Source organism: Ostrinia nubilalis, chromosome 3 (assembly GCF_963855985.1).
Source record: "Ostrinia nubilalis chromosome 3, ilOstNubi1.1, whole genome shotgun sequence".
Taxonomy (NCBI): domain Eukaryota; kingdom Metazoa; phylum Arthropoda; class Insecta; order Lepidoptera; family Crambidae; genus Ostrinia; species Ostrinia nubilalis.
Window position 1 is genome coordinate 15,675,916 of NC_087090.1, and position 15,284 is coordinate 15,691,199.

The window sequence follows — 15,284 nt, forward strand, 5'->3', positions numbered from 1 at the left end:
ACCATCTGTTTAATTAATTCAAATACCATTTTAATTATATTCTCTTTTGTTTCAGGGAGAAAAGGACAACGGAAAAAACTGCATACTCTCGTGTGAAAAGCGAAAAGCGGACGACACCGATCTCAACAAGGATCTCAAAAAGGTCAGAAGCTATTTTTATTTGCCCTAGAGATGTCCTTAGCCTCGACATTCTGTACAACTGTATACTTAGTAGTATAATTTAATTTCAGAAAGATTTCCCAACAAACAAAATGTTCTCGATAAGACAAACACCTAAATAAGTACATGAACCTGACAGAAAATATTAAATAGTTACAAGCTTGGCTAGTTTGGGACTAGATGACGCAGTGTAAATGTTATTTATTGATTTATGTCTTCAAATGTCTCTGATTACTTTGAGAATTTTTTGAGACCTATACCTACATCCAGAATATTAGCATTAGTCTAAAATAAATATCTGTTTACATCAAGATACTAAACAACTTCGTAAACACTTAATATTGCCATCCATCTGCACTAAATCAATCCATTTACAGTCAATAAATTACGTTCATCGTAATACTTAATTTATCAAAAGCACCGTCCCCTCCACTAAATCTACGTCATAATGACAAAATTCAAATTTTTGGCATCTCCGGAGCGACCAAAAACGCGAGGCGCTATTCCGAAAATCTGAAATTTAAATTCGACCTCCGCCCTTAATTACGACAGGAAATAGCGAATATTTAATCTTATTATTTAGTAAATACAAGGCGTTCTTTGTCTCAGAAAAGTAGGTGGAATTTCTTTTTTGCTGTCCAGGAAAAATAACTGTATTTTTGTAGGGTGTGTAAAGGTTAACCGTTCAAGGCGAGTCGACGAACCTTAGACATAATAATAATGTTAGCACCGACGGTAGAATAGGCACCTCTTTGACACGTAGTACTGACATGATCACTTTGAAAATTCCTTATTTTTACGTGAACTTAATATAAATTTTCCTAGAACTTAATAACAAATCAAGTCATCCTGAAAAGATCAAAGTATGTATAAGGATTTTTGATGAATCAAATCAAATCATTCACTGACTATTTGATAGTTTTAACCACTCACCTAGATTTGAGATATACCAAAACATAACCTTTCTTCAGAGCCACCTTATTCTAGCCCTGAAAATCTATCTGTATAATAATTAGTTCGCGAACCAGTAAGTAACATCATAATAGTTCCCTTTGTCATAAAAGATCTATGAGAAAGTCGCGTTTTAACAGCTCAATAAAGTAGAATCTATACACTTACTGACTCACTCGGTCATCACGAAATCTCAGAAACTACAAGTTCTAGGAGTCTCAAATTTTGCATGGAGGTTCCTTTTAGAACTTAAATGCTCACTAAGACGGAATTTTGCAAAATTCAACCCCTAAGGGGGTAAAACGGGACCCACGCGTACAAAGTCGAGGGCGGCCGCTAGTCACTTAAATAACTAGTGTTGTCAACTACCCATTGTAATTCCCATAGTAATATAGACAGAAATACATACATAGTAAGAAGTAGAGGTCACATATAATAGAAATATTAGACTGGTCTAAATGAGCGTCGTTATTGTAGGCACAGATGTCGGGAATGGACGCGATCACGCGATAGCCGCTATTACCCCTTGAAACAAAGTGTAGTAATAAAACGATGGGTACGAACTTAAGGGATGGGTTTTTTAAATGGAAAGGCTCTAATTTAGATACAAATTTCCATAGAGATATAGTGTCGCATTAGAAATTCACACACCCAAAGTAATCAAAATATGTATCCACTGCGGTATCAGTACTCAACGTTCAAATAATCTTTAGTACTACGCAAGCAATGTAAACTGCTTACATTATGACGTCGCTGCTGTCATCATTGCTGTCACGAGCAATGTGTTCTGTTTTTGGGCATATTGCTGCGACACCTTGTCACATCTCCCTTTAGTTTCTGTGATCTGTGCAATTTGCAAATATGTGCCAAAATTGTATGAGCTGGTATGTATCAAAAATATTCGTTTCCTTGTTGTCCATTTAACTTATATTCTATGACTGATACTGAGTACCTACAAACTGATTTATTCGTTGAACTCCAATCAATCAATGAATCTCTAATATTTTCGAACATACTCGTAACTTGAACTTGAGTTTTGTTTTTGGGTCATAGCTCGTATACCTACTAAAATACCTATTGAAACTCTATTCAATTTGGTCTGTCTATAATAGAGTGTAGGTTATTACTCATATCGTAGCGTTTCTGAGAGAATAGGTTACATCACTTGACTACACAAACAAATGATAAAATAAAGAAACATCGATAAAAATAAACAGATTATAATATAATTTTCCAAGTCGATTCACAGGAATTTAGCAGCCGCCCATAAAATGGGATTAAAACCCCAAATAGAACATCTCACTATTCGGTTTGTAATACCAAATCGTTTCTATCACATGGACAGTCGGCCGCAAAACCACTATTCACATTGGAATAATTTCCCAAGTCTTAAAAATGTGTTAAAAATTTCAAGCATTTATAATCTATAGATTAATATGAGTAGTATTAACAAAATAATAATGGGATCTGTACAATTAGTTTTACCAAATTCGTATTCATTTTGGTACGATATTTCTGGACATGATTTGAAAACTTCACGATCGCGCATTAATTTACTTTTCGTGTCTTTAGTTTCGGTGGCGATCCTCAGACCTGGCCTTTTTCATCCTATCCTTCTTCAAGCACAGTAGAGATTATTCGTAGAACTTGCGAATTTATGCGACTGCCGACCATTTCAATCATTAATGCTTTTATTGACAGTCAAGTAATAGAATGCACCAGAGTTGTAGAACTTAGTGGAAATGGGAGATATCGCCTATGTCTCCCTTGTTAGGGTCCTAACGAATATTAGTATAAATAAATGAAATAGCGGACTGTATAAAAATAGGTGCTGTATTCTCGCCAGCCTAATTTACAATTAATTATCTAGGATACGCGGTAATCGTGCGTCGACGGTGGTGTCCAAAGGCGAGTGTGTGAGCCGAGCGCAGCCGATGATGACGCTGTCAGCCCGAGGTGACGTTAGTCATTGTACGCCGCCCGCACGTCTCCTCCCGCGTGTTGTTGGGTTCCCAACACCCTTCCTTTTTAAACTTTTTCCTCTATTACTTTTTAAACTTTTCTTCTTATGTATTGTGTTTTGTCATTTATGCTGTTGTGAACTTGTAATATCTAAAATTATTAATTTTAGATTTATTTAAGGATCTCTCATTCTAATACTTGCATTCCTAGCCGACTGTACCTCACAAAACGTTAATACATCACGCAGTATAGGGGACACGTGGTGTTTTATGTCCGCGCCCGTCCTCGCCTGTTCTATGTAGGAATTTTAACTGAGCTCGTAAACTACCAATGTGAGCCTAGGACATAGACGTGGCTATTTGATGGCGAAAACATCAACTAACCGATTGGGAATCGAAGTTTATGATTTTGTGGCTGACTAAAACGGGGCTACTTGTATTCTGTGGTAGTAGTTTAGCAATCTTGATTATGTCAAATAATCAAGATGGTATTTCAATTATTTTCGAAATTAAATAAGTAAAACTCGTACCTACAATGACATAATCTCTATCAATTTTGACTTGGAATTCATAAGAAAGTCATAAAAACAAAACCAATGCATAAAACCAAACTAACATAATATGCTGGTCAAAACAGTATAAAGAATTTGTCAGTAATATTTTTTATTAAAGTGGTCCTTTAATTTTTAGAATTACTCGTATATCGAAAAATGAGCCTCGATAAAAATAATGTTCACGGGTACCTACCGACATCTTTGCGTAATGTATGTATGTAATCAGGCTTCACTAGAAATAATATTCATAGTAACCTACATCTTTAGGCTATGTATGATTATGATGTCTCATGTATGATAAATGTCTTCAATCTTCGCGTAACTAGATCGAGTAATAAAATATTAAAGCGAAGAGATAACGAACAGATCGTTACTTAGCAAAAAATAACGTCTCATAAGGGTGCCATTAGCATGCTAAAGTGGATTGTTATACTCCTTATATTACGGAGATAAGGGTCTAAATACAAGTTTTTTGTTAACAGCACTTGAAGTAAAATGGAAGAAAAGTTATCAGAGGTTGAGCAAGTGTCCCCGTTTTTTACTTATTGGTAGAATGTAGAGAAAATGAATCATCAAACACCTGTTCAATAATTTCGAATGTAGGTTAATTGTATAGCTATTTTTAACCGACCTCAACAAAAGGAGGAGGTTCTCAATTCGATTGGATACAATTATATTTCAACTCTCTCTCTCTCTCTCTCTTTCTATCTCTATCTCTTCCTGGCCAATGTTTGCCTGTAGGCCTAAGATCCGCGCCGCGATAAGCGGTTATCACGCCATTTTATCGATTTTACCCATACATTTTAACGTCGATAAAAGTTATCACGGCGCGCATCTTAGGCCTACAGGTAGAGAATAGGCTAGATGACAAAATATTGGACCAATATTTTTTAATTGTCTGTCTGACGGACTAAATAGAATTTCGATTTCGTTACCCAGTCATCATCCCAATTATTTTTGTTATTAGAACTGCCGTTCGATACTATTAGGATCTACACAGAAGTATACTTGTCCCCTAATACAAAAAATATGAATAAAACTAACCGAAGAAATGTTCAATTATTCAAACTAATCAAAACAAATGTCAAAGCTTGAAAACTAGAGAAATCGGATTCCTAAAGTGTACTTTCGTAATAATTCCATTAAAGTTTGCGAACTGGCGTCATCAAAGTATTTTGTGACTTAACCTCACGGGTTTAGGGTTTTGTTTTGATGGCGAAGGTTCTTGTGGTACAATTTGGAGCGGAGGTAGATTACGGGCCTGATAAGAGGGTATAATGAGAGTCAAGGTGTGCCCTCTATTCAGACTTTAGTGTTGGAGAGACGTAAAGGAAACTTTTGTAGAAGTGCTCATTGCTTGACTTGACTTGACTTTAAAAAACGTACTATTTTTTTGGAGCGGCCTACTAGAATGTTCAGTCGTGAATGAACGATAGGAATCGCTGATGATGATGATGACTATTGGCTGATGATGATAATTTAAAATAGACGGGCAACGCATCGGTCTTCAGATGTTTCAAATGTCAACTTAACTAATAAAGCTCATAAAAATCATCATCGTTTTAGCCACAGGACACGCCTCCCTTTTACATTGCTAAGAGTGTAATGCCCGTTTTCACCATCAATCCCTAATTTTTAGGTGACCCCTATAACACATAACAGGAATTTTGTTTTCATAGGTGTCACTTAAAGATTAGGGATTGATGGTGAAAACGGGCATGAGACTTTCTCGTTTTGGGTTCGATTCTCACAGGTGGCAGCCATGTCAGACGCTTAAGACAAACTACCAGAGTTCAATAGTCTGACATCTCTTTGGTATAAGACTTAAGTTATTTTAACTCACCTTATAAAAGAAGAAGAAAACAATAACACCCGTATTCACAAACGATGCTTTCTTAAGTGAATCAGCAACGCTATGCGAAGTCGAACGCACAGCGTTGAATAGAGCTCTGTGATTGGTTCATGTGTGTCACTCCGCTACTCAAGTATTATCTATGAATGGGTATTTGGGGCCCTGTTCGTCCTCGCACACTGTGAGACCTCATAGTAATGTTTGTGAATACGGCCGTAAGTTACCCACTTCCATGTTTCGGTGACTGTTCTTTCGAAACTCGTTAGTGAACTAACATAAACTACTTAATGATTTAACCCCCAAGTTAAAGTCAAAGTTAAATTGCCTCACCATTTTCAGTCATAACTGTAAAAGCGAATTATTTTTATGTTCGTTGATTGCGCATTCCAACCACTAGGCTTTGAGGGTGGTTCGTAAAAATAACAACGGCCCAATTAGTTTTAAATCTTAGAAATTAACTGCTAGTTCTTAAATAAAAGTTTCTTTATTAACAAAACCGGTTCAAGACTGGGATTGGTGCAAATCTCCTCATCGTCATCAGGGCAAAATTAGGCTGAGTTGCATTATCTTACTTTAACTTTGACAAACGTCAAAAATCTGTCAAACTCCATACAAAAATCGCCGGTTATTGTTATTGTTGCGGTTAAAATACGAGTAAGGTGGTGCAAATCAGCCTAAGTCTCTAATTCAGGAGCGACCCTCTCTATTTGAAGAAAGGATTTTTTTTTATCCACAACGAGGAAGCTCTTGGCCTGTATCTCACCTGATGGTAAGTGACGATCAGGCCGAAGGTGGAAGCGAGCTTCACCCGGAATCCTCAACTACGGAGGAACTGGCTACCTTACCTCTAGCTGCCGGAACACAATAATGCTGTTAACATTGTTGTTATGGCGACAGACTTAGGTAAGATGGTAGTAGCTAGCCAGGCGGACTTAAAACAAGCCCTACCACCAACGAAACCGAACAGAAAAATCTGCCCCCACTGGGAATCGAACCCGGGACCTCTGCGTCTGAAGCAGGTGGTCTTACCACTAGACCACAGAGGCGGTTAAAGATTAGATTTGATTAGATTTACACTCCCCACTCCCACGCTGGTCAGAGATTTGAGGAGGAATATCATATTTATTCTATCTACTCTCGCTTCTTGAATTTGAGTCGTATTCCTGAGAAGATAATTGGCTACAATTTCAATACAATATTTAAGTACCTAAATGTAATTTCGTAACGCGACTATCAAAATACAAATTGAAACAATTCAAACTGAATTTTAGGGCCCTTTCTAAACATTTATTAAAAAACATCCTACCGACCGAATTCAGGAGCTCCTTCTTTCTGAGGGCCTAGTGTGAGTTTAGTAAACTCACACTCAGCCCACTGCAGTCTTGTTTTAAACCAAGCATCTGTTCTACAAATAAAAATCTGCACACGAACCCCCATCAAAAATAATCCTTAAAACCTCCACGGCATGGCACGGCGAAACACGTCTACGTTATTGTACGGAACAATGAGCCTTTATTATTTCGTCCCGTTCGGTATGTTGTCAATTAAAATTTCAATTACCGCCGCAGTAATGCCGATGCTTCGGATGCCGTGATGAAAAATCATCTTTGTTTCCGAAAATGCGGGTCTGATTCGACAGTCGCTCAGCTGTGTTGTAATTACACTGTGTATGTTTTAAAAATATGAGGCAAATGATTTTCCATTGCAATATTTATACAGGGTGAAATTTTAATATTTGGCATTCTTTTAATATAAGATTCTACTCATGATACATATGAGACAATTTTAACAATCGTCGTACGTCAATTTTGTACTCCAACACATTCGTTTCATACGAAATGACTTTATGAATTCCAAATGAACACCTGAATACTACAGGTACTTTTTAAAATCTTATTGACATTTCAGACATGATTTCATTCTATTGTAGTCTATTGAAATTCCAGTTCAAAAATCACAAACAAAAAGCAAATTCAATGAAGCAGAAAAAACGGAACGGACACTTATAATCCCAAAGAGCGAATTTTAAAGCACCCATTTAAAATCAATACCATGTTAACCTGCCCTGAAAAAGTATTCGAAAAATGTCGTGCGATTCACGAGTTTCGCGTTCGAAACAATGGCGCATCGGATTGTTTCGTTTAAAAAACTTTTCTCATTTTGCTGCGAGGGGCATCACTCCCCCGCAGACATTTTGGGGTTCCTTCGGCAGATGGGGGAAGTGATTTTACAGTGGTTTGGTCTCCAAGTAATCTAGAAATGTTTTTGATTTGAAGATGCGATTGCAAGAATTTAATGTTTTATTTATCTATGATTACCAGTAACTTTTTCTGCCTGAGACTTGTGCAATATAACTTATCCGACTTAAAAGTATAGCACCTACAACTTTATTAGAGACTCTAACGATCAAGTGATAAACGTTAAAGTTAATATTGTCAATAGAACTTTCACAAAAGTGTGTCGGTTAATAAAAAAAAATGTTTAACCAAACAAAGGAAGCTTGGTTTTTAAATTAACTTCATATTTTTTACGCCATAGCTGTGTCGCACTAACCTTCCAGAGTTTTCCAATAAAACTTTACCAAGGTTTTAGACTGAATAAAATGGTTTATTACTCCTTTATACAGAAAATAAAGCTACGGAACCCATGATCCTGACATAAAGACGTCCTTGTCCAGTTTTTAACACGATTTCAGCTGAAACTCGACGAATACTCCGTCAATCTATTATTATTTGTCTGAATTATTTTCCGTGCTGTTTCGCTCGTGAAACATTGAATGGTTTTTATGGTTGTTAACAAATGGTATGTCTTCATTTAGATGTTTTACACCAAATCTTGTTTGAGCGTCTTGTTTCAGTATTGTATTCGCTTAAAGATTTTTCTTAACCTTGAGAGACGAATTTACCTGTTCATTCTGTGGCTGTTTGAATTACAATTCAACTCACATTCACCTGGAAACAAAATTATGTGAATTTTAAAAGTAAAATTACACAGTGTCATCTAGTCCCAAGTTTAACTCATGTACTATGGAGTAAGGCAACAAAACTCATGTTTATTACTTTTTTAAATCAAACTAGGAGTTTCAATCGAGTTCTTAGTACCAATTCAGGATACACGCCTTATGTTAATTTATTATTAAAATTCTTAAAAGATAATTTCAGCAATGTAATAATTACGAAATGCTCTAAAGCTAATAAAATGACCAAGTCTAACATTTCCTTTTACTCGTGTATTCAAAGCTCTCTTAATTCAAAAGCACAGTGAATGAAAGTTTAAATCAACAGAGATTTGGGCAACATGAGAGTTTGAAAAACACTCTTTAGACAACTCCAAGCTATAGCAAGCATTATAAATGTCAGGTAGAGCAAAGCTTCTGCTATTTCAACCATGTAACCAAATAATAAAAAATGTTCATTAATAGGCTAGTTTCCTAAAAAAAATTTTTTAGTCCGTCATGTTTAATATCAAAAAATATTGGACACATATATTTTCATTTGTCAATCTAACAAATAATTACATAGTTATGGTGCGTTGAAGTTCCGCACGACGTCACAACGTGCGGCACTTTTATGCACGCATTGACGTCACGGGCCTCTTCTTATGAACTTTGGCGCGCTTTATCTCTTTAAATTTTCATTAGTTTGAAAAAGTGAAAAATACGTGTAGAGTATTTTTTGATAAGTTAACTGACGGACTAATTAAAACTCTTGCTTTTTGACCCAGGAAACATCCCTATTATATTAATTAGTAATTTATTATTAATTGTTGCAGGCTAAGTTGGAGACCAAGGCTCTGAAAGCAAAGCGGCCCGGCTTTACAGATGATCGTTACAACGAGACCTCGTACTACATGGAAAATGGTAAGTCTATTATTTTATACCTACTTTGATCAACCAGATGAAAGACTGAAACTTTAAATTAAAAACAAAATTCTTCAAGAATTTAGTTTTAAAATGTCCGTGGCGTAATCAGTTGTAGCTTACATATACATACTTCTGTCCATAGGTTTTGTACAAATTCTGTAAATATTCCCAAATTAAAATAAACCCCAAGGTAACCCTGTTAATACTCGGAACCGTACGAAAAAAATTCAAGTATTTTCTTAACATAACTATGTAACATAGCCTTACCTTATGTCTTATACATTACATCTAATCCCGTCTAATGAATCCCTTCCCTTTCATACTTTAATGGCGAACATTTTTCTACTCGCAAAATCCGTAACTCTGCCATTATCTTACAACGTTCTCGAATTGTATTCCCAAAACTTAATCACGCTCGGAGTATTCCAGGGAATGTTCTTTTTCAATTTAGCTCCATCCATAATCCCTTTGATTCCGCTAAGAGACGTCCCATAATCTTCGCAAGTTATTGGATTACATCAATCCCCCGAAACTCCACTGATAATTTTATTTTCATGACTTTCTCGCAACGTCGCGTCGCCCCGTTTCGTGTGTCGCTTCTGATGAATTTGTTTTAGAACCAAATGGGAGCCAATCAATCTTGCGGTACACGCGTCGTTCCAGACCAGCGGAATTGGGGAACGTTCATTTTTATTTTCGTTACACCGCTACTAAATGAAATACAGACATATTATTATAATTCACAGCACTTACAACAAATATGAATAACAATAACTCAAATATTACAAAGCAAAAGTCGCACGGCATAATCAAATTACGGAACAAAATAGTTTCTTAAGAAACTAATTCATAAAACACTTCAAGTCATATTACCTTAATGCATCACGTGGCTTAATACCATGTTATAAAATATCTTAAGTACTTTATTTCTATCCACATAGCATTACACTATCGGGGTTGGAGCGCTCCATTATTGGCTAATGGCCTGAGTCATCATACCGCATTGCCGTTTTTTCTTCAATTTAATTTTACCAACATTACGGTACTCATTCCATTTATGCAGGCATTTTGCTATTACACCAAGCTTTACTCCAAGGAATTTATTAAAGTTCTTAAGCAAACCGAACAACGTGTCTCCGCTCGTTATGCGGTTGAAACATGTTGTTTGTTCTTTAATTTTGTGTTTGTTTGGAAGTTTGGAGCGTGTTTTGCTATAATTAACAAAATCTTTGCAGGCCTCAGGAAAGTTTATCCGTACTACTTCACGTTCACGACGTTCACAAAAGGGAGGTGGGTCGGCGAGAAGATCCTGGATGTGTTTGCACGGGAGTTCAGGGCGCATCCCGCTGCTGAGTACGAACGGTGCATCAGGGCTGGCACCCTCACCGTCAACTACGAACGGGTGGACCCCGACTATCGGCTCAAGCACAATGACCTCTTGGCTAACGTCGTCCATAGGTACTTACTCTTTTTCACACACACCTTAACGACTGTAGATAGCTTTAAGACATAGATATAGGTTCATATCTTAGAACATACAACTCGAATAAGTATCTCAATACTAGAGTTACACTACACTCAATAGTTCCCAACACACGGACGACATCAGACACGATCTTTCTCTTAATACTTTAATCCAGTATATTAACATCAACTTCTCTTTCTGGTCTTGCAATTATCTTCTACATAACAAGTTGTCCCTGTACAAATTGTGACGTCTCATGGTTTTATACGGAACTTATGTCCCTAACCCGAAACCAGCATACTTAAACGGCTGGTTTGTAATCTGGAGATTAGCTTGTTTTATTAAATCTAATTGTATGTAGCATATTGTAACAATGTATATTTAAAAGAGACTTAAGCACCGAATGAGCATGTGAGTGGACATAACCGTTTCTCAAACGAAACAGAATTTTATTGTGACTTTTACAACTTGGACAATTTCTCGTTCTGTCTCGGGGTCGCCTTGAGAACGGCCTTTGTCGTGTCACATCTTTCACGTAACGTAAATTGTATTCGCTCACGCATGTTCATTTGCTGTTGTTTTGTTCTCTAATCTGTATTTCATACATGATGGGCAGTCCGTCCTGACGTTGGGCAAACTGAGTTAGACCGTTAATTAACATTGTCATCCATGTAAACATTTCGTCGTCTATGCCGGTGTGTAGTTTCTGCGAACTAATGAAGGTTTTGCTCAGCGTCCGGAGCGTTCCTGAAGTCGAATGCCTGACGTGTATATGGTTGCAGGCACGAAGTACCGGTCACCAGCCAACCCATCACCCTCGTACATATCGATGAGGACATTGTGGTTGTCAACAAACCGGCCTCTATCCCCGTAAGTGGCAAATGAGACAGCCATGTTATGTGTATGCTATTCTATCTATCTCTAATTTACTTCATAGCTCCCTATCATTAACGTGCATGCTATTTACTAACAATTTTTAAATAAGCAATAGATACTGTAATCATTCACATTTTCAGAGCTTTTAGGAATTGCAGGAGCTTCAATTAAAATGTATTTAGTTTACTGTTATTATGTGTTATTATGTTTCTGATGCTTAATTTCCGCAAATTGAACACAATGTTATTTTCAATTGACAATTTGTTGCACTGGATTGGCATTTAACTTACAGACTTTAAATGTTTCATTTATTTATCGTGACTGACGCTGTCCCTCGTACGTCAGCTGCTGTTAATAGTTATGTTAATGAGCTTGCGATTTAAATACCAAATGATCCCGTCCTGATACTTGCAACATGATGACATTCGCTGTCGTCCAACAAAATCACAATAATGACTTTACCAACTAAAATTTTATTCAACTCGGAATATTTTCCAACGTGAATTATTTCATGAATCACTTATCGGATAACATTTACATTTCCAAAATCCTACAATGATAACATTCCTTAAAATACATCACATACATCAACCCAAATTAATATTCACGATTTCGTTTGAAACCTACTGCGAAATATTTTAAGCTGGAGTCCCGCCGAAATCCGCTTTCCCTGCTCTAAAAGCAACCCTCAGAGTCCTTTCCCGTTTACGTAAAATGTGGCTCCTTTGGCAAGAAATATTCAGAGCGCTATATGACTGAGGGCCCCTAATATTGCCAAGCGCTCGCACTTTCATATCGGCTTTTGCGGCGTAAAATAGAATTGTAAACGGCGTTTCAGCCGGCACTCTTATTTCGTATGCAGGCTGGGTGGGGCTCGCAGGACGCGTGATTTTTCAATATTTTTACTGAGAGGTTATTATAACTGCTTTACATTCATCTTTGTAGCAAATCTCATAGAGTTGTTCCTACCAGTGTGTCAACTGTTACTTCTTGTTTAATTTAAACTGACTTGTTGCAAAGCAAGTTGCTTGGAGCCCCAGGACGTTTTCCGCTCTAACGCAACAGTGGCAAACGCGAAGTGAAAACAAAATTGGTACCAAGAACATGCGCTGTTGTGCTCACAACTAGGCTACTTGGAATACAGTCTGCTTCAGTTTTCACTGCACGTTCGTGTTATCTCGCGAAACTTGAAACTGTGTTACTCTGTCGTAAATTGCATTTTGAATAATTCGCAGCTGCACCGAGCGTGGGTGCAACTTATGAAAGGGAAAGTGGGTGTATGAACTGAAAATAATTGCCTCTAAATAAGTAAATGACGGAGCGACGAAAGCAAATTATGCTAGTTGTAGTAGAATACTAACGAAGGAGGACAACGTTAATGATGAATTCAAAGCAGGAATGAATAAAAGAGTTGGAAATAACTTTAGTCATAATAAACCAGTCAGTAGGTACACCTGTCTCGTATGAATCTGTTTGAATTAGTTATGGCTTACTTCATCATTGTCAAAAATAAATTACGAACTAGGTACATGTAGATTTTGAAAAAAAGAATTGAGCGTTCCCGTCGGCTTCAAAATGTCTTCATCAATTCATACGTCGCATAAAGGGTTTTTACATTTTTTTCATCTTCTGAGGGACTGTGACCGATTACATTGATTGATGCACCTCCTTGATGGGAGGTCCAAGAAGGCCGGGCAAGCGCCATGTGAAATATTGTCGTAATTTATCGCAAAAAGCCAGGCTTTATACGAAATGCCCACAATTATTTTTGCACCTGTCCCCAACTTATAATTATGTTTATTATCTTAGTCAACTTAAGCAATCCTCTTCAAGATTGAAGGAAATGAACACCCTAATTTTGTTAAAGTTTTCATAAAAAGAATAGATTTTAATTTTCCCCAGAAATGAGGTAAGTACACTCGTAATAGAATTATGTTTGACCTTCAAACTTTCTAAATTACCCCAATTATGTTCTAACTTCATCAAGATAACTTCTAATGAAGTTACACGGAAAATATGAAAGCTGAAACTGTCGTAAATAACAAAATTATTTGGAACGTAGAATAGAAACGATACTAATTTGAGTGTTAATGCTACTTTACCTAAACTCACACAGATACTAGTTGGTACCCACACAAGATCACACTCCATAAAGATATCAGGATAAGCTATCCCGCTCACACATCGGCGGTGATCTCGACCTGTAGATTTTAAAGAACTTGGCTTATTATGAAGCCAATTATATGTTTATGTGTAAGCACAGCACTATCAATGTTAAGCGTTGTTGTTGATGTTGTAATGCACTTGAGTATATCAACGAACTAAGAACATTTTATCCAAGAAATATCAAACTTTAGCAGATTTTCCGAAGTTAGTTCTTTAAGGGAACCATTTAAATACCGCCGATATACCGCAAAGAATGAAAGAGTTACCATTGTCATTTCTTACAATACATTCGCTTATGGGCTTTTATGAATGCTCCATACGTCAGTGGAACTCGCCACAAAATCATGTTAGCTCAGCCTTTTTTCACAATAGATGTTCATTCGATATTCTTTATAACTTTGTAATATTATTATGCTGAAAGATCCAACAATGTTTATTTCAAGGCTTGACCTTGTCATATTTTCCATCCCTTTGTGTAGATATCGTATTCAAAATTTATACTAAATATCAGTCACAGTTTTTAAATATCAGTTACATTAGAACCACACAGATCAGAAATAGCTCTAACTCAGCCATTGACGCGGAATAAAACTCTTGCTTTTGATGTAATGAAAAATTAGCTGAATCCGTAGATATCTTAAGTGCATTACATACATCCAAAGATCGCCTTTATAAATGTAATGACATGTGTCGATGGTGGGCCAGGCACGAGACTCCAGTGCTCGCTAACCCCTTGCGCATCATACACGTGGACGAAGAACTACTCGTGCTTGACAAGCCTTGCTCGTTGCCGGTGAGTCAAATCGGTTCAAGTTCTGTCAGACTCTGCTTGGTTTTTGTCGTTTGCATCTTGCAAGGTTTTGGTGTTATTCGAAATTTTAATACACAATTTCCATAAGGCTAATGCCACCCATATGATACTGAGGACAATTGCATAATATGCACTTTTTTGTGTCAAAACTATCGTCAAAATTTTGATTCTTCTAGATGGTGTATGTGTCTAGCAAGAACATACACTCGCGAGCAAAACTATGGAATCACTTACATGAAGTTGTTTCCACGTGATCTTGTGTACTAACGAATTTGTTAGTAACAAAAAAAGTGGCACCATTTTAAAGATTAAAATTTTACCTTTTAATTGATACCAAATTCATTTAAATCACACCGGTATTTAAAAAGATATCCCGGCTGATGTGAAGAAGTAAGGAAAAAGACATGTATCAACTGTTTGATACGTCGCGAGTTGCGGCCTACTTACCCCCTATAAAAACACGTGTTTTCGGATTTTTGCTTTCACACGTTGATCCATACACATCTCCGCTTTTTTTGACACTTTACCTGGGATTCTACACCTACAGAAGCAGCACAAATCGTTGCACTATTGTAAGAAGGGCTCAGCCAGCGGGCTGTCGCACGTCAGCTCCACATAAGCCAGTCC

The 15,284-nt window shown here is 36.9% G+C and overlaps 1 protein-coding gene across 4 annotated transcripts in view; it reads left to right on the top strand.

Annotated features, from left to right (window-relative positions):
- The window catches only part of LOC135088051 (pseudouridylate synthase RPUSD2-like), a 521,604-nt gene that overhangs the window by 492,991 nt on the left and 13,329 nt on the right, over positions 1-15,284 (top strand). For 3 of the 4 annotated variants that reach the window (XM_063982932.1, XM_063982936.1, XM_063982935.1), the window contains 4 exons: positions 56-142; positions 9,249-9,336; positions 10,575-10,797; positions 11,587-11,674. In XM_063982932.1, the coding sequence (XP_063839002.1) occupies positions 56-142; positions 9,249-9,336; positions 10,575-10,797; positions 11,587-11,674 (486 nt within the window). Of the gene's footprint in view, positions 1-55; positions 143-9,248; positions 9,337-10,574; positions 10,798-11,586; positions 11,675-14,551; positions 14,640-15,284 lie in introns of all 4 variants that reach the window. The other variant, XM_063982933.1, reaches the window with a different exon arrangement.